Source organism: Cydia amplana, chromosome Z (genome assembly GCF_948474715.1).
Source record: "Cydia amplana chromosome Z, ilCydAmpl1.1, whole genome shotgun sequence".
In the NCBI taxonomy this organism is placed as follows: domain Eukaryota; kingdom Metazoa; phylum Arthropoda; class Insecta; order Lepidoptera; family Tortricidae; genus Cydia; species Cydia amplana.
In genome coordinates, this window is record NC_086096.1 from 8,297,585 (window position 1) to 8,325,457 (window position 27,873).

At 36.1% G+C, this 27,873-nt stretch overlaps 1 protein-coding gene and 1 long non-coding RNA gene across 2 annotated transcripts in view; one reads left to right on the forward strand and one right to left on the reverse strand.

Annotated features, from left to right (window-relative positions):
- Positions 1-27,873, reverse strand: part of LOC134661447 (glutamate receptor 1-like) — a 133,011-nt gene that overhangs the window by 27,356 nt on the left and 77,782 nt on the right. The window contains exons 3-4 of the mRNA XM_063517541.1: positions 10,175-10,302; positions 7,370-7,499 (exon numbers count right to left, since the gene is read on the reverse strand). Of these exons, the coding sequence (XP_063373611.1) occupies positions 7,370-7,499; positions 10,175-10,302 (258 nt within the window). The remainder of the gene's footprint in view (positions 1-7,369; positions 7,500-10,174; positions 10,303-27,873) is intronic.
- On the forward strand, positions 46-27,834 carry LOC134661481 (uncharacterized). The gene is made up of 2 exons (XR_010097960.1): positions 46-294; positions 27,143-27,834. It is a non-coding gene; the product is annotated as an uncharacterized LOC134661481 (long non-coding RNA).

Genomic DNA, 27,873 nt, shown 5'->3' on the forward strand with positions numbered 1-27,873 from the left:
ACCCTAAAAACTAGGTAGACCGCAACACCGGACACTGTCAAATATACAATAATACTTTCTGCCTATAACGCTCGTTGTTTGAGCTCTTAACGCTTGACTCAGGCCTTCGAGGTTTGGGGGCTTGAGCTTTCAATAGGCCCGAGTTTTTAAAGCTTGAGGTCTCTATGAAGCCCGAGTCTTAAAGACTTACTCTTAAAAAGCTCGAGTCGTTAAGGTTCTGAACCGTTTCTGAGCTCAAACCTTTAACGCTTCAGTCTTCAAAGCTTGAACCTTCAAGGTTTGCAAGTCTTTAAGGTTTACAAGTCTTCAAGACTGGTCTTTGAACAACACTAATATATCATCCTAACTTCAAAATGCAATACTGCGATCAAATCATCGTAAATATAAATATGATTGCGAAATTGAGCACGCAGTGCAGCACCACAGAGGAATGTTTTATACTCGCTGAATACTAGCAGCTTGGATATCTGGATATAATAACTCCAGCAAATATCAGATGCAAGTTGAATCGGATCAGCATTATAAATATAACATATTTCAGGCTTGCAAAGCCTTTACTGAATTTACTAAAAATACATTTTAGTACTACATGGAATACTTATCAAATAATTCATATTAGTATTAGGTAATTTAATTTCACGTATTAGGTACACGTACAAGTATAATGTTACGTATTACACAAGTGTGACCAGGTCAATCAATTGTGGTTTTCAGTATCCTTAATGATGCTAAATACATATAGAAACCTCTTGCCTCTTGAAGAACGAAACCTCAGATTCCATTGTGCATTGTCTCAATTGTCTGTAATAAGTTGCGCTCCGGTCGTACCCGGTAAAGTTTTATTTTTCACGAAATTACCGCCAAATCTTGAGCTGTGAAATCCTATTTCAGATAAGTATCCTAATTTTATATTAGATCGTGCCTAAAATCTGGCTCTTCCAATGCATTTCCTATGAGAACACATCCCCAAACGCAAATCCAAAGCCTTTCTGCCTGTTACTCAATACGGGTTCACCAAAGCTTTTGATGGGGCATTCACCTTCGTAGTAAGGCTTACCTAGTTGATATATGTACGTCCTCAATAACTAGCTATGTAAACATTAGTACTATTAAGTTGGATGATCATGCAATGTACACTTACAATTATTTCTAACCCTTTATAGGGCAGCAGTCTCAAAGAAGACCAACCTGTAACACTATCTTGTTGTATTTTTTTCTTGTACAGATTTTTTTTTAAACTGTAACATATAAGCCAGAAACATAAAATATTTAAATCTTATGGTGTCCTTAGAGTTAGACCAAGAAAAGTGTGCAGCGATATTGATAGCCCACGCAGTGCAAGTGTTATTAACACGTCATAAATTCATAGAAGTTTGACGTTTAAAATTACACTTGCACTGCGTGGGCTATCAAAATCGCTGCAGACTTTTCTCGGTCTAACTCTAGTTCCCATGATAAAGTACATTTTATATAAAAACAAGACTTGGATATAATGGGTTTTAAAATTGGTTTATTCGATAGATCACGTTTGTTTGATGTGACAGGCTGAGGAGGGTGTTATTTGGGTATCAGGTCAATCTCATGTTCCGCCCCCTCGGAGACTCCCGATCTCTACTTTATTTCCGGATAGCGTTGAGCTACTTTAATGTACTGAAAGGTGCCTCTACAGTAAAGCCGTGACATAACATTAAGCTAATCTTAGTGGGCTCAAATTCTTACTGCATTTTTGAACTAAATTCATGCTAAGGAAAAGGAAAACAACCTAAACTAAGTAACATTAATAAATAAGTACCTATATTCAAAATGATTTGGGAAAATTGTAAGATGCATATTGAACGTTAAATACTTTAAACTTAAATGTTTGTAAAATGTTTCTGATGTGTGTTTGTTATTGTAATGTTTTTATTTTTTAATAAAGGCGCACCGTAAACGAGGTCTAATGCTTTCCTGTATTATTTGGACCGTTTTAGTGTACGTAATGTACATTCTTAATGTAATGTTCATGGCACTTTTTATACGTATCTACTACTATACTTAGCATCTGTACCGTATCCGCCACCCACTCGCCCTCTGCTATGACATCCGCACTTGCTTTTTATGGCTTTTCTGCGTTTTTAGGGTTCCGTACCTCAAAAGGAAAAAACGGAACCCTAATAGGATCACTCGTCTGTCTGTCTGTCCGTCTGTCACAGCCTATTTTCTCCGAAACTACTGGACCAATTAAGTTGAAATTTGGTACACATATGTAAGTTTGTGACCCAAAGATGGACGTGTAACGTAAATAAATGAATTTTAAATATGGAGGCCACTTTTGGGGGGTAAATGAGAAAATTAAAAAATAAAGTTTTTCTAACTATATCGTGTTATATATCAAATGAAAGAGCTCATTGTAAGAATCTCAAATGTATTTTTTTTATAATTTTAAGATAAATAGTTTAGCGGTTATTCAAGATCCCTTATCTCCGAAACTACTGGGTCTAAAATTTAAAAAATAATACACAAAATAGTTCTTTACCTATAGATGACAGGAAAACCTATTAGAAATGTGCAGTCAAGCGTAAGTCGTACTTAATTACTTAGTCTTTGACCCTACCCCTACGGTTTTTAGGGTTCCGTAGCCAAATGGCAAAAAACGGAACCCTTATAGATTCGTCATGTCTGTCTGTCTGTCCGTCTGTCCGTCTGTCCGTCTGTCTGTCCGTCCGTATGTCACAGCCACTTTTCTCCGAAACTAATAAGAACTATACTGTTGAAACTTGGTAAGTAGATGTATTCTGTGAACCGCATTAAGATTTTCATACAAAAATAGAAAAAAAACAATAAATTTTTGGGGTTCCCCATACTTCGAACTGAAACTCAAAAATTTTTTTTTCATCAAACCCATACGTGTGAGGTATCTATGGATAGGTCTTCAAAAATGATATTGAGGTTTCTAATATCATTTTTTTCTAAACTGAATAGTTTGCGCGAGAGGCACTTCCAAAGTGGTAAAATGTGTCCCCCCCCCCCCCCCCCTGTAACTTCTAAAATAAGAGAATGATAAAACTAAAAAAAATATATGATGTACACTACCATGTAAACTTCCACCGAAAATTGGTTTGAACGAGATCTAGTAAGTAGTTTTTTTTTATACGTCATAAATCGCCTAAATACGGAACCCTTCATGGGCGAGTCCGACTCGCACTTGGCCGCTTTTTCTTTTAATGTTTTCTCCGAAACTACTGGACCAATTAAGGTGAAAATTGGTACACATATACAAGTTTGTGACTCAAAGACGGCCATGTAACGCAAACAAATGAATTTTAAACATGGGAGCCACTTTTGGGGGGTAAATGGGAAACTTAAAAATAAACTTTTTCAAACTATATCTTGTTACATATCAAATGAAAGAGCTCATTGTGAGTAACTCAATTTTTTTTTTCGGTTATTTTAGGATAAATAGTTTAGCAGTTATTCAAGAAAATAGGCAAAAAATGACCGTTCCCCCCCTTATCTCCGAAACTACTGGGTCTAAAATTTTGAAAAAAATACACAAAATAGTTTTTTACCTATAGATGACAGGAAAACCTATTAGAAATGTGCAGTCAAGCGTGAGTCGAACTTAATTACTTAGTCATTGACCCTACCCCTACGGGTTTTTTTTTAAATGTTTTCTACGAAACTACTGGACCAATTAAGGTGAAAATTGGTACACATATGCAAGTTTGTGACTCAAAGACGGACATGTAACGCAAACAAATTATTTTTAAACATGGGAGCCACTTTTGGGGGGTAAATGGGAAACTTAAAAACTAAGTTTTTCAAACTATATCGTGTTACATATCAAATGAAAGAGCTCATTGTGAGTAACTCAATTTTTTTTTGGTAATTTTAGCATAAATAGGACAAAAAAACGACGAAGCGTTTCGAGAAAAGGTAGGTAGTGCCCTTGCGCTTCGCTTTGCTTGTCTTGGCGGGGGCACTGCCGTGCCCCCAGATACGAGTATGTAGTGTATGGTATGAAGATGAACCTAACGTAGGGTTGCCATACGTCCCGGTACGCCGAGACATGTCCCGGTACGCCGAGACATGTCCCGGTTTGAAGCATGGTGTCCCGGCGTCCCGGCCGATAAGAAAATTGTCCCGGTTTAAAAATCATAGTTAAATAACTACAAAATACTAAACAGTACTAAATAGTAGGGGGCTGGACTTGGTAAATAATAATATACCTACATTTCTACGTTTCATATGGCCAAATTAAAAAAAAAAATGTTTTATGTTACCTACTTTTAGCTAATGTCCTATATCAGTTTCTCAGACACACAATCATTAGATGGTTATGTAAATTATGTTATTTTATAGCTTTTAAAGTCTGTAATGTAGAGCTCGAATTTCAGGCTCCCGAGGGCCTAAAACCTCATCAATGGAACTTCGGCCCTCCGAGTAACTCTTGTACATATGACACATATTATTGTTGAGTACATTTGACGATTGGTTCGTGTTAGAGCGCTGCTTTCTTACAGCTCGACCTTCGGCGTCGGTTAATTTTTAACAAATATAAACATTTGTTTTAGAAGCTTGGCATTTGCCTCGCATGAAAGCTCACCGCGCTGTTTATAAATACGCTTCGGGCTTAAAAGTAATGTGGAGATTTCTGAACTCGACTTTCAGCCTCACTTTTTACCTAAATTTTTGGTTTGTCTTCCAAATCTCCTCTTCTTCAGCTTAGCCTTTGACCTCGCTGCGCCAAGCTCGGCCTGCGGTCTCGCTTTTTAATACAATGGACATTGGTTGGCGTCTATGCTCCAGCTGAGCTTATCCTGAAGCACGGCTTCGACCTCGCATGAAAGCTCGCCTCACTAGGGAACTTCGGATTTTTAGGCCCAGCCTTTTTAACACGCTTTCACAATTTTTTCACAAAAAATTTCGCGCTCGCTGCGCCTGCGATTTTTGCTTGTTGACCCTCAATCTACATGGTAGCTTGACTGGTCAATGAATAGTCATTTAGACACATGGAAAATTTATCTCCGAAACTACTGTGCTAAAATATTGAAAAAAAAACACAAAATAGTTATTTACCTATCGATGACAGGAAAACCTATTAGAAATGTGCAGTCAAGCGTGAGTCGGACTTAATAACTTAGTTTTTGATGCTACCCCTATGGGTTTTTTATAGACATTTCACTCACGTTTCACATAAAGAATACATTGTTAAAAACTGTGTAATGTACGGAACCCTATGAGCGCGAGTCCGACTCGCACTTGGCCGGTTTTATTCATACATCGCCCATGAGATAACTGGTACGAGCGGTTTATAGAAACTTTAAAATTCCGTGAACTAATAAGCTTTTCCAATAAAAGTCACTGAAGTACTAGATCAAATACATTTTGTAAGTTCCAGTTATAAAGACGTAGAAAAATAATTATTTAATAACATTAAATAAAAATTAAATTAAATTGTTAAAAAATATAAATGGTTTGGCACATCCTTGTTAATATAGCCTCGATGTCGACTTATAATAAGTTATACTGTTAGCATATATTATATTGCCTACAATGTTACGCCATACGCTTAAATAAACTAATATAAAACTTATTATCAATGAGAAAGTTACATGTCGGCCTGTTACCTCTTCACGCTAAAACTGCTAAAGCGATTTAAATGTAAAAATATAATTAATTTAAGTCCCGGGAAAGGAAATAAGATAGTTTTCATCACCTAAACCGCTGTTCTATGCAGACTAAGTTGCGAGCAAAAACTAGCAGTATATAATTGTACTTACCTACGTTATTTTAACAGTAAAATTACATAATGGCACAAACAGTAAGGTGTACTTAAAAACCACGTTTTATATGCAAATGGGCTTTTCCGTTAGCAAAGTGCTCTTTTCTTGGTGATCCCGTGACATACTCGTAAAATGAATTTTACTCGGCTCGTATCCGCACTCCGTGCCGCGGATAAGTCCATTTTCTGAGGAAATATTGATTTCTACCATCATATTCGGTAGTTCCTTAAGTACCTTTGCACTTCTGAAACAAAATTTTTGTATCTAACCGGGGTAGGCCCGTTGTGGCCGTGAACAGTCAGTATCAATAGTATATAGGATGAAACAACGTACCAAAAGTATCAGCCACCCTCTCGTTCAAAAGTATTTCCTACCGTCTAATTTTATTGTTCGATTAGAGCCATGTCTCTTTTTGAAAAACGAGTTCTAGTTCGCTTGGGATGTAATTAAAGTTCAGTATTTTGTCTTGGCTAGTTTGTATAGGTACCAACAACGACACATTCTTAATACTGAACTTGGCTCTCATGTCATATATTTATGTGTTTGATGGGTTACATTTTCCAATACCACATTACACCCATTCTCATGGCAATGTCCTATTTAATCTCTACAAAGTCCTATTTATAACCTGCCTTTGTACTTGATCAAGTAAGCTTCAAATATAAAGTTCATTTAGACTAGTCTTCCCGAGCGACGTAATACATTTACCAATAGGTCCATTTCAAAGACCTTTAGTATGCACAAGGCCATCCAAACTCATTAATGAATGGTTCAATCAGCAATGCGCGGCGCGAATACAGAATAAACTCATTTTAGTAATGACTGCACTCATTATTCGCTGAAGAGACTTGGAAATATTGAGACCAGTGAGCTCAGAATTAACATTCTGGACGCGGCTACTTCAGAAATTCTTTTCTTTTCCTCAGAAATAAAGGCGTAACCTTTACCCATTCCCATTTCAAATTTATTTACAGTTAGGAATATTAATGAGAAAGAAATAGAAATGTTTCGATAAATGTACTTTTTGAATATACCTACTCACGCGCGGGTTTTAATGTTGAAGGTACTGGGGTGTTAGTTCCGATTTCATTTCGATTCAATCCATTTCTAACGCCATGTCAAATTATTATATACTTACTGAAAATATTTATTTCAGTAATATAAATACGTACAAAACTTAAGAACTAAATAAAACCCGTTCTGAGCCATGCCGGGTCCAAAGGTCCCCGTCACATCAGGCGTTACCCCGCTGTATGGCGATGGAAACCTGATATTATGTACCTACTTACACAATAATTTGAAATATTTTTTTTATGTTTTTTTTATACACCGAATTTTGAATTATCGTTAATTTAGAATTTACAAATTGTGACAAGTAATATTTGAATTGTTTTTTTTTTATGTATGATTTTTATTACTATAAAAAGTACATATTTATTGCACATTTAAATAGTTGATATGAGAAGTGAAAATCAGAGTGTAGATACGGTACATGCAGGCATTTTGGACGTTTCGAATCGCTCTGAATTCAACAATCCTGGCTGAAACTGAGATATTTTGCTCCCTAGCAATACAATCTACTTTTAATGTTGTTATAGGCTCACCGTCGTGTGAATCGTAGATGTAGATGACGTGTTTCCAGCCGTAATGTGTGATGGTATCTATGACGGCGCGGTGATAATCGGGACGCATGCTCACGGCGTAGTCGATGAGCCCGGACGACGGAGGAATAACCTGCAGAATAAACAATACATTCTGTATGACACAAATAATATATACAATTACGCTCCTAACAAAGAGTGCGGCGACAGCAACTACGTGGAAATTTCTCGGAAGTCTAGTTTAATTATACGCACTGAGATGATTAAGTAGTAGCACTGTCAATAAATATACTTATGTACCTATACAACGCAATTCAATCATTCAGAGGACGATATACTTGTTTAAAAAACTGTTTAAATTAAACATTTATGGCGTTATTCATATAAACGCGTTACTGGCCAGAATTAGCTATGAATCGTTTGTCTTTGTCTGTAATTTTGACTTATCTAAGTCCTTTCTATGAAAGGGATAAAACATAATTCTACTAAATCAGGCCCCTAAAATTTTATGAATAAGAGGGTAAATAGGTACCTAAATACTTAGGTATTAATATTGTTCATGCAGGTACGAAAAAAGCCCTCTTTGCTTTAACAAACATATCCAGAATATTCGTTTTATTTATATTAATGGTAGTTAATAATATTTTGAATGTTACGTCATACCTACTCTACCAGTGGATTAATATAATGCAACAATATTACAAGTTATTGTTATTACATGTATTTATATACGTACGTACAACTAATAATCTACTGTACCTATTTCTAAAAAGAATATAAAATGTCATAAATCGGTTACGGGCAAAATATTTTAGCTTCGCAATGCATAATACATAAAGTTTTTTAAAGATCAAAGTTGGTTTTATTTTCTTTAAAAACTAGATTCCACAGGGAGTGATAAAAAACGACAAAAGCCGCAAGAGGGAGAGGAGACAAAAGTATAATAACATTTACATTTTCCGTTCATTTAAAGTAACAGGTAAATATGGTGACATTCAACATTATGTATTTTTCAGGCCTCTGTCACCAACAGAAGACAAGGCGTCTTTTACATACCCCATGAATCGTTATAATTATTTTCACGTGGGATTTATTTTAAGAAAACTCTTAAAACATAACGATAAGGTACTTGGCTCCGAGGAAAGCTTCAGTCTCAGAACGCGCCATAGTATTACGCAGTAGCAAGGTTTGCATTATTCATGAAATATTCATTGTGATGTTCTCGTTTGGTGGTTTTAAACAGTTAAATTATTCTTAAGCTTGCTTTATCTCTTATTGCTAGTAATTGTTAATAGTAGTTTATGCAACAGTGATATAATAAGGGTTCTTAAAATTCAAGGGTCGAAGTTACAAAACGAGACGTAGTCGAGTTTTGTAAAAAAAGACCCGAGAATTTTAAGAACCAATTATGAGCTGTTGCATACATTACTTTTTCTATGACAGCTGCAGCAAAAAAAAAAAAAAAAAGTTATTATTAAAAAAAAAAGTTATTATTAAAAAAAAAGAGTTATTATTAAAAAAAAAAGAGTTATTATTAAAAAAAAGAGTTATTATTTAAAAAAAATTGAGTTATTATTTAAAAAAAAAAGAGTTATTATTGTAAATGAAAACATACCTCTTTCAATCAAGATGATCGGAACTTGTATCTTTAAAAAAAATAAAGCAGTTGTATTATACTCATAAGATGACTGCTAGCAGTCATCTTATGAGCCTATAGACAAAGCATTCAAATGACATTGCTTTAGATATCACTGTCAGTCATTTAATTGACACATTTAAGTGCTGGAGTAGAAAAAACAATAAGCAATAGCATCACTTGCATAATGTAAATAAAATTGACTGCAGCAATAATTATGATTGAAATATTATATATATGCGGGGTATTTAAAAAGCCCGAGGAATATATGTAATTATCGAGAATCATTAACTTGGAGTTATAATACTTATATCATTTGTATACTTAGAACTTTTCCAGGCAGAAATGAGTGCTTGGCAAATGATGATTGAACGATCGATAGGTAACTGTCATAGAGTCTTAGATAAATAAATAAAATATTACAAAATGTGGTGTCACTAACCAAGAAGCAACAAAAGTGCAAATCAGACGCAAGCCGACATATAAATATATTTCCTCAATATACCGTAAAAGAATAAAACTTTGCCCTTTAACATAACGTTGCCCACAGCGTCACAGTTCAGTAAAAGCGAAATAACTTAAAAGTTCAGAATATTACCCAAAAATGACACAATGATTTTATACTCAATGTAATAGAAAATAGTTATGTAATTAATAAGATAGCTGATGATTTGTCCCATATTTGGCGGTAGCTAAGTATAATCTTTAATAATGTAAGTACAATTACGTTAAGATACGTATCGATAACAGTTCTGTCGATGTATAATTTTGTTAAGCAGTACTTTTTGCCAGAAAAAGTTCTGGGTATGTAATAATTCGTAATAGACAGCAATTTATAACAGTATAGATCCTGGTACCGATATTTGACAACAATTTTACCGTAATTAATTCTCGGAATGTAGGTTGAAAATTCCGATTACTTTAGTAATTTAATTTCTATTGCTGGCCAAGTTCATTCGATATTAGCAATAAGTACGTAAGTTGCCTGATCAATGCTTTAGTAGGTACTTTTCAACTTATCTATGAAATAATCTACACTTCTAAAACAAAAAAAAAGCTGGAACTGGTTTTATCAGTCAAATTATCCGAGAATTTTAGCTTAGGGTGTTGAATAGCAAATATTAGATCATCATCTAACCTTGCAATACAAGTTTTAAGAAACTTAATCTTACCTTTTCGGGGAACCAGGGCGTGACAAAAGGCATCTGGAAAGTGTTGGTGTACGAATGCAAAGTGTCGAAGGAGTCCGGGGTGACCGCACCCAGGAACGCGATGACGCCGCGGGCGAACTGGTTGCAGACTGTGACAAAGAAATAACACCCAATAAGTCACAGCACGTGCTGGAACTATATCGCACGGAACAGTTTTCAAAGCACTTCACTATAAACTCTTGTTCCAGCAATCTTTAGGCGCAAATTCGCATTAGCGTTATGACACAGAATTGGCACTAGCTGACTCTTTTAACAATTTGAATTCGTGATATTTATAGCTTACTCAAAAAACATATATAGCCGATATCAACGCAAAGAAAAATCAATAGTTTTATGATTCATGAATAAGAAGGTGGGTAAAGGGTCACAGATAACTAAGTCTAGTTAAAACTAAGAAATGTATTAGGTACATAATGTAATCTTTGCGTCTGCTTTATACGTTACCTAAACTTTTTGTCAGTTGCATTTTTAGTATTCTAATGTGTTTGTATTCCTTCAAGCGGTTTTTCATGAAGTCGCATTAAAATGAGCACCAAGAGTTTTCTTATTTTATATCTGGCCAACAGTTACAGCCTTATTCGAACTTTAAGATACCTACGTCACATATTAGATATTGAAATGATATGCATTGGATATGTCAGTGTCAAACAAGTGTCAAAAGTGACGTTTCTTCAAACAAACACGTTTGACACTTGTTTGACACTGACATATCCAATGCATATCGTTTCAATATCTAATATTTGACGTATCTTAAAGTTCGAATATGGCTGTCAGTTGTATTACATTAGGTAGGTACCTACTTACACAGAAAACCTTAATGCCGTCCGGTTACGTCTTTCGTTGGCTCGGTACGCGGCCGCATAACCACATCCACTATTGTTTAGGATTATTCTAACAAGAACGGTGTTGCATACTAATTCGACAATTCTAGAGTCAAATATTCAGTGCGGAATTGTGGGCTGATACGAGCTAGAGATAAACTGGTTATTAGTGGAACGCCCCTGATTTATACAGCTTGCTGCTTAACGCATACCGATCATACCTGTGTTTTGCATAGCGACGGGCTCTTGGCATTATTGGGTTATGGACGCGACTATGGGACTACACCGCAACTATTATCAACCCGTAAGCACAAGATATGTCTGGTAACAACTATTTATCTTGAACTTACAGCTTACAGTGAAAATTATGCGTTATATTAACATAGATATCTCAGTGTTGATTAATCGAAACAAATACGGAAACACAACATAAGAAATGGCACAAGTATGTGTAGAAGACTAGAAGTACCCAACCGTCTTTTTAAACACAAGTATTTAAATGTTGTTGAAAATGTACCTATATGTAATACGTAATTACGTACAAAGAATGAAAATGTTATTACGTACAAAGAAGTTGTTGGTACACCTAATACGTACACGTAGAGGTTGGCACCTTGTTATGCCGCCTATTCACTGCACTAAATTAGAACCTACTAATACGCCTCTGCATTATTATTTATTTTCCCTTTGTACCTATTTCATTGGATCTGTAAGCTGTACCCATTTAGAAATCGCGAACCCTTCTGGCTCCGCTATTTTGAAACATTTCCAAACACTGGATCGACTGTAAAATTCCATATAATTCCACAAAAATCACAAAAAGCGGTTGAGAAAAGCGACAAGCAAAGAGCTCTGTGAAAAATGTAAAGTGAATACTTAATCCAAATTGATAACATTGATTGTTATTTGATAACTTACACGATCTTCGCTCATTATTCAAACTAAACTTTATCGGGTGCTTGCCTTTCTATTTATTTGTAAGTCATCTCAACGGAATGTCTTCACCACAACTGAAAAGTACTTGTAGCAATTGAAAATCGGGAATAATCGAAATTTTAACCATCATGAGGGCCAGCGAGTGCTGTGTATAGGCAAAGTGACAACCCTAGCGTACAAGTTAATAATCAAGACCAAGTCACCTCGTCAGTCTGCCTGCGACCAAAAACCTAATGTTGCGTTCGAAATGTCAGGCCAAATAATAAAAGTAAGTCCACGCTATAAAGTCCCCTTTTAGGTTAAATAATGATCTTATTAACTGGTATTGACTTATAATAATGTTATTGCATGCCAATTGACAGAACTATAGACTGTATCAACTTATCTATTATATTTGAAATTGTATTGACTTTGCCAATTAAGGTTTAGGTCTCAGTTTAAGTCTAATGTAGGCGTGGCTTACGTTCCTAAAGCGTGCTCAATTTGAAACTAATTCTTGAGTATAGGGTCCTGTCCCACCGCTGATGAGTAGTCCACTTAATCTACGTACGTGTAGAACAGATCCCGTGTGAATAATATAAATGCGTGTACAATGTATAAAGTCACTTAATGCGGCCTCATTAAGGCGACGTAGTACCTACAGTTGTTTTTCATGGCAAAAATACTTTATGAATGCGATCAATTAAATAAATTATTATAAAAGATATATAATGCGAGTAGTTCAAATACGCCTTCTTTATATTCCATACTTTATATTCCAGATGAAAAACATTATTTTTAGCAAAACGTCCAGTTAAGATTTCGCTTATCTATGTTTCATTGTACATACAATTCTACATCATGTACTTGAAGACTACGCTCAGCTGGACTCTAACTGAAGTACCTACTATCTAGTGACACAAACGAAACGATAAGCAGTAAGCAGGTCCTCTCTATGTTTAATGTTGCAGTATATGCACTTCAGAACACAAAGTAAGAGCAGGGTGAATTTAAATTGTAGAAAGGTACTTACGTACGTAAAAGTTTTCTAATATGGACAAAGTTCCAACTGATGATGATCTTCCTCGCGTTATCCCGGCATTTTTCCACGGCTCATTGAAGCCTGGGGTCCGCTTGGCAACTAATCCCAGGAATGGGCGTGGACACTAGTTTTTACGAAAGCGACTGCCATCTGACCTTCCAACCCAGAGGGGAAACTAGGTCTTATTGGGATTAGTCCGGTTTCCTCACGATGTTTTCCTTCACCGAAAAGCGACTGGTAAATATCAAATGATATTTCGTACATAAGTTTCGGAAAACTCATTGGTACGAGCCGGGGTTTGAACCCGCGACCTCCGGATTGCAAGTCGCACGCTCTTACTGTTAGGCCACCAGCGCTTCACAAAGTTCCAACTGATTTGAAAATTAATTCTAACGTTAGAGGTTTTCCGGCTATCCCCTAATAATGTTTCTGTTCACGCACACATTAGTGCTCACTGCTTCCAAATATTGTTGGGGGTTTTCGTGTTGAAATATGGATGTTGTAATAAAAAAAGCAAATATCGGTTGGTCTGCCCGCGGGGAGCTGTATGAAATGCCGATCACGTTTACTCAGCATCACAGGGCGTCTCATATACTTTAAGATACTTTACCGATTCTAAACTGTTCGTAGGTATAGTTAGTTCAACTCCATAACTATTTCCTTTCTTTTTTGTTAAGACCGCATTTGGAAATTCTCATTTTTTGCCGCTTCGCGTTCGCGACATGATCGCTCAAGTAGGACGCGGCCTTATGTATCTAGTTTGACTCTCAGACTCTTCATACTATATTCGTCTCTATTGTTAATGATGTAAGTTTAAATATAACATGTACTGTACTGGGACAGAGAAGAGAACTGGGACGTATACTTTATATGTATATAAAGTAGAGATGCCACAAATATTCGGCAACTATTCGGTATTCGGCCTATTCGGCCACTTTGCCGAATATTCGGTATTCGGCCGAACGTTGCCTACTATTCGGCCGAATACCGAATATCTGTTGCCCCTACGTAATAACAAAGGTTACACAAAATTAGGTATATTTAATATTTAAAATGTATTATTGGAAAGTTGTTAATTAGGAAGACCCTTTTTTAAGCATTTGTTGATTATGAAATATTTTATATTTATCATGGGTCTGATTTGATTGACTCTAACTACATTCATTAGTTCTGTTTTACAAAAATTATATCTTAGCAAACGTGCTTTGTTGGCGAACAGTTTTCATAATAATTGTGACTCACAATGTTTGCATCTCATGCCGAATATTCGGTCGCCGAATATTCGGTATTCGGCCGAGAGAGTGGGCGAATATTCGGTATTCGGTATTCGGCCAAAACCACTATTCGGGGCATCTCTAATATAAAGGCAAGATAGGTACATTCACATTACAACGTCAAAGTCTATAATTATAGGTAGTTGTGTTAAATCCCTTTGGTATAGTTAGTGATCAGGTAGCTATTATCAAAGTTTCGATTTTATGGATTCCCGGCAGTGATCACTTTGGGGTGGCCGCATGTAAGAGAGAGCATTTTATCGATTTCAGATTACACTAGAGGCAAAAGTGCAGCCGGATTACCGCAACGCTTTGCTTGTAAAGGCGAGTCCCCGCCGGCGCTCGTGGTATCACGGCACGTAGGTCCTTTATGCTTCCGCCATATAGTAAGCTAGACCAATCTAACCAAATGGGGAACAATAAACGTAGGAAAGGATAATAAACCTATTGGCCTGTGTCTTACTCGTTTTATACACAGTAGAGGAATCTTACATTGTCCTGTAGGTTAATATGCACGTGGTAAAAGAATACCCATTGATTTTACCTGCTTATCAAGTTATCACTTCCTTGCAAGTTTGGTTACAGGATTTCATATTTAAACCACAGTGGACGTGTAAGATTATATTTATATTTTTCGCTTTATAAAAAAGGGATTAAGTGCAATATTTTAAACCTGTTTGACTTGGTTTGTACTTCCGGGTGCAGTAGTAACAGTTTGTACCTATTCTTATGCTAAATAAACAACCTGCTAGATCCCACTAAGTAGGGTAAGATCTTGGTAAGTAGGTAGATATTTTTAATAACCGTAGATATACTCTGAAACTTTAGAAACTTAAGTACTATAATATCTACCTGCGTCTTCTTCTGCGCAATAGTTGTAAAACAGACCTCCTTGGTTTACTATATAGTACCTAATTAGTAATAACTGTCACCCTTTTTAGGGTTCCGTAGCCAAATGGCAAAAAACGGAACCCTTATAGATTCGTCATGTCTGTCTGTCTGTCTGTCCGTCTGTCCGTCTGTCTGTCCGTCCGTATGTCACAGCCACTTTTCTCCGAAACTATAAGAACTATACTGTTGAAACTTGGTAAGTAGATGTATTCTGTGAACCGCATTAAGATTTTCACACAAAAATAGAAAAAAAAACAATAAATTTTGGGGTTCCCCATACTTCGAACTGAAACTCAAAAAATTTTTTTTCATCAAACCCATACTTGTGGGGTATCTATGGATAGGTCTTCAAAAATGATATTGAGGTTTCTAATATCATTTTTTTCTAAACTGAATAGTTTGCGCGAGAGACACTTCCAAAGTGGTAAAATGTGTGTCCCCCCCCCCTGTAACTTCTAAAATAAGAGAATGATAAAACTAAAAAAAAATATATGATGCACATTACCATGTAAACTTCCACCGAAAATTGGTTTGAACGAGATCTAGTAAGTCGTTTTTTTTTATACGTCATAAATCGCCTAAATACGGAACCCTTCATGGGCGAGTCCGACTCGCACTTGGCCGCTTTTTTCACTCTCTTAGGGTATGTTTCCCAGGAAAAAGTATCTTGATGGGTATGTGTTAATTAAGTAAAATATTAATTTCGTCTGGATTGACTGCTGACATCTGTGGAGACATTTGTGTAATTGACCAATAAATTTCTAAAAATAAAATATGATTGTGAAAACAATATGTAGATACATGATTTATTCCATTTCACTTCTACATTTCCGTATAGGTATTTGTACGTTCATATAATAGGTATTTTATAACTAATATCTGGGCGACATATAAAAACTCACAAACACCCGTTTTCCCAGAGATAGATAAGACCTAGCTAGATCGATTTTTTGCCCCCAAAAACCCCTATATAGCAAATTTCATCGAAATCGTTAGAGCCGTTTCCGAGATCCCCTAAATATATATATAAATAAATAAATAAATATACAAGAACTGTTCGTTTAAAGGTATTAGATAGATTTAATCAACAATCAATGAAGTGAAACATCTGAGTTTAAGTTACTACTAAGAAGCTCGATTCCCATATGATAAAAATACGAAAAATACTGCAGATTGTAACACATGAATCAGAAAAAGTGTATATGGTTGATTCATTACATGCCAGATATCCAATAACGCGGCTAGCACGTGGGTCGAAGGGGCGCTGACGGGTAGCACCCGATTTCTATCATGGCGAAGTGTCCACATTCTTACCCACCGAATAACTGAGCCCTCGGCTGTGTTTGTGACCCCTGTGTCCCAATATCTTCGCGTCACCCAAGACGACCTATTGATAGATATCACAATGACGGTCGGCTGATTGCATAGCATAGGCAAATATATTGTTTATAACGTAAGTGTTAAAAACAAAATGTTTGCCTACGTATTTGTATTAGCTTTTTCTTGAAGTACTACTTACTCAAAAGTAAATAAGATACCTACTTACATACGTAGGTATCTCAGAAATTTAAAAATCGTACCAAATATTATTATAATACTAGGTACATACCTTATTATTTTACAAGAATGAAAAAAAACATGCTGCAGACACTATTTTTCTTAACTAGAGGTAATATTTGGTTCGATTTTTTTAATTTCCGAGATACCTACGTAGGTACCGTAAAATGGGGTGAGTAGGGTCAAAGCTAAAATTCAAACCTCGATAACATTTTATTTTTACATATGAAAACTGAATGGTGTATAGGTATAATAAGTGTTCCGGACGTTTGTATTTTAGTTTTTATTTTATTTTGGGTAGTTCCATTTCATTACTTTGACGATAAAGAGGAAAACCCACCTCACCCCGTAGTGCCTCGTATTTGGGGTGAGAGGGGTTTTCATACAAAGGTGATTTTGGAAGATTGTTGGATCGATTTTTTTTTATTATGCGTATTACTATAGCTCCATTTTAAATTAGAGTACATTATTTTTGTAGCAGTAGCCTTAAAATCCCTTCTCACCCCCCTCTCAAACCTTCTCTCCCCATTCATAACCCACCTCTCCCCGCGAAACCTACTCACCCCGTTTTACGGTACTTAAATAGGTATTTACTTTTGAGTTCTCAAATAAATACCTAATACCAACTTATTAACCGGTCCGGAAAAGTTAACAGCCTAAACATCACAATATTTAGTCTCCTACAAAATTACTAATACAACGCCGGACGGAATGATTAGATACCTTACCTATATATAGGCTGCCTGTCAGCCTCTCGGCCTATTCAGCTAACCATTGACTACACGCTTCTTCATTTGCAACGCTCTCGGCATAATCAAATGCTGCTGCATGACTTGTGACTAGGTTTGCAATCCGGATCCGGAAGGTATGAAATTATCCGGATCTGGATCCGGATCCGCGGATCTTCCCATACATTTCGGATCCGTCGTGCAAACCCTACTTGTGACTACGAGTACTAAATAGTTTTAGAGTTAGGACAGCTGCATTTCGGGTCGCTTTTTGGAGTAGTCTATCAGGAATGCCTACAGAAAGCCTGATCAAAGTCAAAGGCTAGATTAAAAGCTCTTTATTTTTCAAATGAGGCATAGAATGGACTTATGAATGCCAAAATCTGTCACGCTTTCGTAAAGAATAACGACGACACGTATTTAAGAAGACTAGAAGAAGTAACGTCCTAGATTTCCTAGAAGAACATTTCGCTTGGCTCGTACCAAAAAATAATATCTATAATTTTAAATTTATATAAAACGAGTATATTAAAATTAAATCAATATCCATGATATTGAATCACTTCGCAGCTTGGAATATTACTTACGGGAAATTAAATAAAATCAGCATTCATTAATAACAACACAATAAACCCAAATGAATCCTTTCAACATTAATAATTATATTATAGTATTCATTACTAAATAAAAGAATTAAACGGGAAGATTATCTGCGATTTATCAGTAACAAAGACACATTCGACATATAATCTTTAGTTTTCAATAACAAATCTTCAATTTTTGCGTTGTCGCCTTATCAGTCTTATCACGTAGAATGAAATTTCTAGCCCACCTAAGTGACTAAGTCCAATCTACAATGACTAGAAGCAAGTTTGCTGGGTCACGCCCCTCCCATGGCAGCCGTTAACGACCAAGTCACTCAACGTTTTAGGCGCTGATTTATTTACCACTAGCACATCTGTTCCATGACACAACTGGCTAAATGATACTTTGAAGTTGTCAAATTATCGCGTACTTTGCCAAGATTCTGACGCCGTCGCAAGTTTCGCAAATTACTGTTTGTAATATGGTTTCTCGTAACGTTGCAACTGTCAGCCCGTACTAACTAACCGCTCAGTGTTAAACACTGTAAAGTGTAAGTTAATACGATGCGAAATTTTCTGACTTGGTATATATGACAGTGCTAATGGCACATGAACACTGGGTACCTATACTTTTTCACTACATTTATTCTTACTACCGGCCTAGGACTATTATGTTGTATGTACCCTTAAAGGTTACATTCCATTTGTGATAGCTGCAGCGTTGTACTCGTAACAGCGGAAACCCGAAGAAATCACTGTCACTTTACATTTACAGTCACATCGACTCGCCTCATCCGAAACGTGACGTTTCACTGCCTGTTATCAGGCATACGTATAGTCAATATCCTAGCATGTTTGTGTCCTTTATCTGTGTATCACAGCAAAGATAATTATCATTATAGAACGAGACCAAACACGCTTTCCTTGCCGGAGCACAACCATATTAAATATCAGTGTAAATGTAGGTACTTATATATATTTTAGCAACACTGGAACCGCAAAATTTACTTAGACACAGAAATTAGAGAAATGTTGGTGCCTCGATATTAATGAATACAAACTCTAGCTACACATTTCATTCATTATATGGCGAGGAGTCAGGAGTTGTGAACGTGGAACGCTGGGAACGAGGTAAAAGTGACCGCAGCGGAACGAAGCATAGCGTACAAAGATTAAATTGAATCTGGCAACCTGCCAGAGATACAGTGCAGAAATTACAAAATATTATGCTGATTTGAACTTGAGCAAAAGGTTGCCCGCTTCTGAACTCGGCTAATGACAATATTTTCCTCAAGTCGCTACAAAAATGTACTGTTATATTTTACTTACGAAGTCATATTGTATGTAAGTACTTCATATTAAAGTAATCTGATTAAAGTTTTGACTAACAATAAATTTAAAACTGTAAGTAGGTATATAAAACTGGATTGGTTTATATGTAGGTTCTTAGTACGTACCTAGTAAAAAACAGCCGATAGTATGGACCATTTTATTAACGGTAACCATATATATATATATATATATATATACTTGGTCAAGCAGATCTTGTCAGTAGAAAAAGGCGGCAAATTAGAAAAATGTAGGCGCGAAGTTATATCGTCCCATAGAAAATTTGAATTTCGCGCCTTTTTTTACTGACAAGATTTGCTTGACCAAGTATACATATAAGGCTATTCAACGTCAACTAAAGTAAAACGGAAATCCTAATTTCGCTCTCAGAATACTCGTAGCTATATTGAAATGGTAATCTTAACAAAGGGCCCGATTCGGATTTTGTAATAGACATCTATGAGATATCTTTTAGACATCGTCAAGATACGATAACTATATGTTTAAGATCTAACCTGTCAAATTTGTCATTTCCGCGATTCTGAAGATACTCTTGAACGATATCCACAAGATATTACTTAGAGATCTAATTCACATCTAATAGATATCTAACACGATCTATCGTAAAATTGACATTGGTTGCCCGAATTGCGCTGCAAAAGAGAACTAGTTGAAATCTAAACTATAACGTATCTAGAATGGATCTCGTAAGTGTCGTCTCTTGTGAATATCTTGAAGTTCGAATACGGCCGAATTTTAGGTAAGTACCTATATAAAGATTCTTACAATTCTTAATTCTTAGCCAGCAAAAATCGGCACAAAAATTATTTTCTGGAATAAGGTGCAAATGTCTCAATAATTAATTAAACTGATTTTGGGTTTTCATTTATATTGTATCTAAGAATCGGACCTCTAGCTTCTAGACTGGGAGCCTCTAACCGGTATAGGTATTATACCGGTAGTAGTACCAATAGTTGGTTCATTTTTTCACATTAGAAGAACAATGTAACGTGTCTTTAGAAGAATGCAAAGTGTACCCACGACAAATCATTACTTACATAACCAAAATGAATGAATTTAACTCTATTAGATAAATTATGTAATCAGTTAATCGCGTTTTTAGAAGTGAAAACTTCTTTAGCGGCGCTGGGCATTTTATGAGGTGGGAAAAAAATTATAAACTCGAGACAGCGTAAGGCGATCACGTGACCGTAAGGGGCGTAAGGCGATCACGTGACCGTAAGCCCCGTAAGGTGGCCACTCATAATTTAAATCAATAAAGAAAAACTCAATGTTATTTTCTGACATTTATGTTGCGGACTCCTTTTCAAGACTCTTTACCTATGTTCAAATAATTTGACGTTGTCATGGCAGTATGTAAATAAACATGTCAATGAAAAAGTGTGATCTTATTTGAGAATGATAATAATATATTATAATAAATAAATAGAATACCACCGCTAACGTATGTATCGTGTTACCGGGAATCGGTAACATAGTGAGCTGAGTTTTCACTTCTATCGGCACTCCCGGAGTGCAACCGCTGTTGCTTGTTTTTTTCAAAGAGCGTCAAATCCGTCAATTGACTCATGTTATCAGAGAGATTTAAGGTGACATCCGTGTGGCAGCGGCGTTATTTATGCAACGTTGCCGGTGGCGTATTAGGGCTCATTATCTGGGCGACCGAGCTTTGCTCGGAAAACATATAAAAACTAAAAAAAAACGCGTTTTCCCAGAGATAAGACCTAGCTTGATCGGCTTTTCGCCCCCGAAACCCCCCATATAACCAATTTCATCGAAATCGTTAGAGCCGTTTCCGAGATCCCCGAAATATGTATACATATGTATAAATAAATATACCTACAAGAATTGCTCGTTTAAAGGTATAAGATTTAGACGATGCGAGAACTCGCATGCGAGTTTCATTACATTGCGGATTTTGATCGGTCGGTTAAATTGGACGTAACCACAGTCCGCAATGTAACTAAAATCGCATGCGAGTTCACGCGCCGTCTAAATCAGCCCTTACTGTCGCAATAAGAGTGTTCAATCTGTCACTCATTTTATAAAAGAGATTGAACGTCATCGTCGATTTATTACTGCTGCAACGCTACAATATTTAGCAACGCTGCTGCGGTCGCAATCCGAATATAAAAATACAATAGCGGTCGCAATCCGAATGTAAAAATACAGTAGCGGTCGCAATCCGAATGTAAAAATACAATATCATCACCAGTTTACGGCTGCTGCAACTTTAAAGTTTTTAGCTTAGGGTTTTTGTATTTTTTGTATAAACTAATATTCAGTTTGTAAATGAACATGGAACATGAACATGTATTATATGCGATTTTTCTTACTGGAGGGCGATTTTAAAATTTCGAACGCTCGATTTCGTCACTCGAATATCTATGAAAAACGGTGAAATTCTATTATTGAAATACGAGCGATAGTAGTAAATTGGGAACCTGGTGGTATTGACCACTCGTTTTCAATTATATTAGTAGTATTTAAATGCCTAGGAGTGGAGATATTATTAAAGGGAGAAAACGAAATCGAGCGATCGAAATTAAAAAATCGGCCCCCTGCTACACTAAGTTTTTTATATATCGGGGAAAAAACGGAAAACACATAAAAATCGCCTCCGCAGCTACAGTTGAGACTTTAACTTTTTATAGGGGCTTTAAGAGTGAAAATTCAACGGATATCTGTGAACAAATAGTAGTCCCTGAAGAGCGGAAACTGCCATAAAAATTCGCGTCGTCGTCATTAGTCGGCGACGTGTTTTGATCAGGGAAACGGAGCGGCGGCCAACGTGGCCCGCCCTTTATCTTCGACTTGCAATTTTAAATGAGGCCCCGTGAAAAACCGCCTCAAAGAGAAGTCGATTTTATGTGCCAGAGGAGACGGCGCTGTATTTATTTGATGGCTTTCACGCGACAGCTGAAAAATATCACCTCTGTGATTTCACTCTCTAAATTACTCGACATGAATGCTCATGGACGAATTTATACATAAAGCTCGCCACACCTACGTAACGCCTACGTCATATGTCTTCTCTAGGAAACTTTATTACCTTCATTTAGTTTTTTGATGAAAATATTAATTCTTGTTTACAACGCTTTACCTTTAGAATTTCGTTCTTTACATTGGGATTACAATAAAGCCATATTTAATTACTATTTATAGTAGATCTTCGTTATTAATTAATTACTTCATCGGGACAAGTTAAGCTTATGTAATCAGCAGAATAACACTGCGCCATTAATAAGGAATTTGAATAATTTGAAGGAAAGTGGTGGGAAGCCAATAATGTACAGTTGATTCATAATATCTGTTATTATAATTGTACAACTTATTAAATTATCTAAAAAAAATATTATTATCTGAATTATCTACGCAACAATATCCGCAGACATTATTATACGACCACTCTCTGGGGCTCATCTGAGCGAGCCGTTCTAACATGCAATTGCTTTCAAGTAGGCTTTTATGCCCCGGATACGACTCACGACAAATGTTTCACCATAAGGAGAGACGTCACAATGAACAAATTAACCCCCCCAAGTGGTTCTAATTGTTATAAAAGGTTTTAAATGATGATGAGCGTTAAAAGGTGGTTATTAATAGCATATATTTAGTTGTTTACCAGTCTACAAAGTATTGGCAATCAGTAGTGACACCTGACAAGATTCGTATAAGAAAACATACTAAGCATAAGGTTGACTGCTACAGCATGCTTTTGGCATTAAGTCCGCCTTTTGTATGACAAGTTATTCTTTTGTGCAATAAAGATTAAATAAATAAACATGATTGGCTATATCGTCTCCGATATTGCATTCCACATATCGATTTGAGCCTTATTTCCATGCGTAAATAGGGCTCGCTCAACCCCAAACAGTGGTGATCTAGTATGTAATTCCGAGGGAATATTACGCGCGGATGCTAAAGTCGCGCTGATAGATTCTTCTCACGTCGTGCGCTACTCGATGGAGCCCTCAGACTACCGAGGACAGATCCTGCAGTCAGCGGGTTAACTTAAATTACTTAGCACATGCTACTGATTACAAAGTTATACTATTAAATTCCTTTGAATAGAGCGCTTTGGACTAGAAGTATGTTGAATATATGTAGTTAGGACAGGTTTTAAATGCATATATAAAGTCTACACAATATTCGACTCGTACCTAAATATCTAAAAAATAAATAGCAAACAAGATTTTGATATGAACGTTTTCCATATCTTCCGTGTTGATAACGTTTAAATATTTTCTGCTCATAAACGGCTAAGAAAGTATGTATGTAGCTGATGTTGGCGACTGGCTGGCGTGTGACCTCTTTTATACCTTTTTAATTTGTATTTTCTAATTCGAATCCTTGTCGATGTCAGTCTGCCTGTCACCGTGATACTAATACCATCTTTGCGTTTGGTTTTCTTTATTAAATTACTTAATCTCACAACATCTATGAGTTTCCATCATCTCCATCAATACAGTCCACCCCAGTAGCTATCAGTAGCTTTATGATAAAATAATCGGACATTATTATTAAAAAAGTGAGTTTGCCTGTGGCATCTATGTTTCGTTGGCTGGTATGTCACACTCACGTGATATCGCAATTTAATCACTCATGCCTATTATCGATAAAATATGAGATATAAAAATACGGGAATCAGTTGTACGAGTATTTCTTATCTGCTATGGAATAAAAAACGACTGCCAGAAAGGTGGATCATACTCGTTGCCTGATATTTAATTTTCACTCAGACATGTTTGTATTTCATTGGTAAAAATTATCTTCTTTAGGTAGGTACATAATGATGTTGATTATTATTATTCTCTTTATTCATTTTTCGTCTTAAGTTAGGTTTTATTACAATATGGATATAAAATTAAAATATAAAAACACTTACAAAAACAATATAAAAATATTATACACATATTATAAAAAAACCTAACCTAGCCAGCAGCGGGGCAAGGCAACCTTATTATTATTATTTTTAAGCTTCATTTGTTCTACAGTCAGGTTGTTATTATTCTTGTTTTTTTAACTTTGTTTTGGGGCTGACAGCAGATCCCATTGCTGGGTGGAAGCCTCCTCACTTTTCCTCCTCTCATCTCTGTCTTGGGCTTTTGGGAGGTGTGAGGGTGGTGGTCTAATTCCCTACGAGGACCAGTCGGCTTAGGGAATGATGTTGATGCCGTATTAATATTTTCAGACATTTTATACCATATCAATACAATAAAATACCGTAAGTAACAAATAGTATTCATAAAAAGACACAACTTGCAAGTCTTGCGTCTTCTAACTGGGTAACATAGGTACCTACATATGTCGGTAGGTTCTAATTAGTAGGTAGTATTTATTTTTATTTTTTCATACCTAAGTACCTACATTAAGTAATTAATTATAGTAGGTACACATACGTAACACATTGAGTGCCGGAAACCCGCCCTGCGGGTTCTCTGTTCATAACAAAGCTTAGCTTTCCACAACAAAGCGGAAAAACGCTGACATGGGCTACGAGCGTAACGCTATGAAAACGTTGGCAATTAATGTGTTAAAGAGTTTTTCATCATGTTTATGACCCTGGTATATAACTGCAGACACTACAGTCCTCACAAGCGGGAGCTGTAACTTGTTTTTAAAGAAGTTGTAGTTTTGTGGCTCGCAGAAAGTGCACAAACGGTTGTTGCTAAATTCGCGCCCCTCGACTCAAAAGTGTTTTGATCAGCCTACCGTGACTAGGCGAAATAAAAAGCGCGGCGGTCGTGCATCGCAATGAGACTGAGACAAGGACGGGGGAAAAGTGGAAGTTAATTTCATGACCCAACTTGCATAGTAAAGTAGCAACTTATTAACAGTTATAGCTTCTTATAGCAGCTACATTTTTTGTAGCCTACTTTTTCCAAATGTAGTTATTTTTTATATTGCTATCCAAACTATAGAAGATTAATTTCGTTGCTCAGTGTCAGCAACCAGATATTAGATGACGCTCGCAAGTAGAAGGGGTAAATACCTTACTGTCTACGTTTCAGAAGCCCTACTATTGCTTATATCCTTACTATTCTCAAACAGTTCGAGTTTCAATCCGTGTGATGCGAATATTATAACACTTTTTTGGCTGCACGCCACAAGCTTGAGCTCGAGTATTTAAATTGCGGCTGTAAAAAATACAGCGGTGCGCTTGACCTGTCGCGCACCTGTACCCGCCGCGCACAATATTTCACTGAACGCCCGTACCCGCTGCACTACTCTAATTTCCATCCTATTGCTGCTGGTACTTGACGGTTCGGGTATGTTGCGATCTCGCGATGTTCCGAACAGTCAATTTGAAGGAGCGGAAGCACGTTTGGCTCTTGTTGTTACACACTATGCGTAGGACCTGCAAACTGGGAAACACTAGCGGCCGAAAGTATTTGAAAGCCTTCAGTAAACCTTCTATACGTTTGTAAAATCATCTATTCTGTGCTTAATACACTATGGAGGATAAATAAAATAGACGAATCTCGAAGACGAAATATATGTTGCTTTTGAGGTAATTAGCATTAGTTGCAATTTGGGTTACCCTGAAATTAAAAGTCATAGCTGCAACACGAATTTCTAACACGCTGATTAAAATACTAAACTACCTGCATAGGTACATTTAAATTATTACGATTTTTCGATATCACGTTAACGAAATGGGACACGTATAAATTATAGTCTTCCAGTGACCTGAAATAAACCATGAAGAAGATTTTTAAATTTCTATGTAGGTACAGTCACCATCAAAAGTAGCGTATCAGACTATGCGCCAAAAGTATCTATTTACCATTATCTGATAGTTAAAAAAAAGAGATATCGGCACTACTTTAAAAAAACTCGTATATTAATTTGTCAATTAAAAGAAAAATGTGGTATCTATGTATGGGAAACAGGCAGAGTTACTGCCTTTCAACTTTAAGTCGCAGTGTGAGATACGAGATTTTTTCAAAGTAGTGCTGATATGTAGAAAAGACAAACTGTTGCAGATACTTTTGAACGGAAACTATCGAGATATATCCCTATTTGGAAAAGTATTTGAGGGCAGATACTTTTGGTGCGTTGTTTTTTAAACTACTTTTGACGCTGACTGTACTATTACTCTTTTTTTTGTTTATCTAAACTTGCTATAATATTTAGCATGTTTTGGTTAGGTAGGTATTTTCCCAAGCCCATATTGAGGTTTTCTAATCAGTGTTACGCCTCTACATCGTCATAAATTCTTGGCTTCGAATTTTTGTTTTTTCGCGTGAAGAATTTTAGCCCCTCGTAGTAGGCAGAGGGGCTACCGCGAACCACGTTCGACGTGTTGCCTCTCTGTCGCACTTGTAAATTCGTACGTAAGTGTGACAGGGAGGCAACACGTCGAACGTGGTTCGCGGTAGGCCCTCAGGTTGTGTACCTCGCATGGATTGGGAAAGAAACTAAATCGTATTTAACGTATGTTCATTATTTGTTCATGAACATGTAATTTTTAAAGTTTAATTAAAGAGTAAGTTAAGTACATATTCATGTACATTAAACTATTATCTAAGAAATTAGATTGTCGTTATTGGCGGTCGAACAAAGCGTTATCGTATAAATTGCAGTGCTTTGGTCATACAATAATGCAATAAATAAAATGAAACAATCTTATATTAAAATTCGTATCTATACTTATAGAGACTAATATATGTTTGTGCGTAAAACATAGATATGTTAGAATGGCGTGATTAGCGGGGTAGGCCCAGACGAAGATGGCGGAATGACCTGAACACATTCTTTAAGAGGCCGGTATCGATTTTAGTCGCAAAAATGTAAAATTGATAAATTTAGTCGATGAAATTGTACACCTTTTGTTACGTAATAGAAATAACAAGTACTAGTATCTATTAGCACGTCTTCTTATCATGCACTTTTACAGATAATTTTTTTGAAAACAGACTCACTAAATTAGTAATGATTTTTTTTCTGATGGACGTTTAGGTAAACGCGCGTAAAGCACTGATTTTGTCGATCTTATTTGTAAATTTTGTAAAGTTTGGACTGCTAAAAATGGTAATTTTGTATTACACATATCCTGTACTCCAAATCTGATACACTACATTTTTGTTATTATGACTTTGAAGTAGTGTAAGTAAATGAAAGTTAGACGAAATCAATTTTCTCCAGAAATTACTTCAAAACAAGTGACAATGTCTCTGAAAATCGACTTAATTTTAACGTAATTTTGATACTTAAACAATCTACAACTTCTCCTGAAATAGTTCTTACCTATACATCATTTTGTATAATTTACCACCATAATTTTTTCATTAATTTTTAAAAACTGCCCCTTCTCGTCATATATTACCGGTGACGCACGCTCGCGACCTCATTATTAAAAGGCAAGATGAGAAAACGTGCTAATAGAAACCAATACTTGTTATTTAGATATTATGTAACAAAAGGTATACAATTTCAACGACTAAATCTATCAATTTTAAATTTTTGCTCTAAAATCGATAACGGGCTTTTAA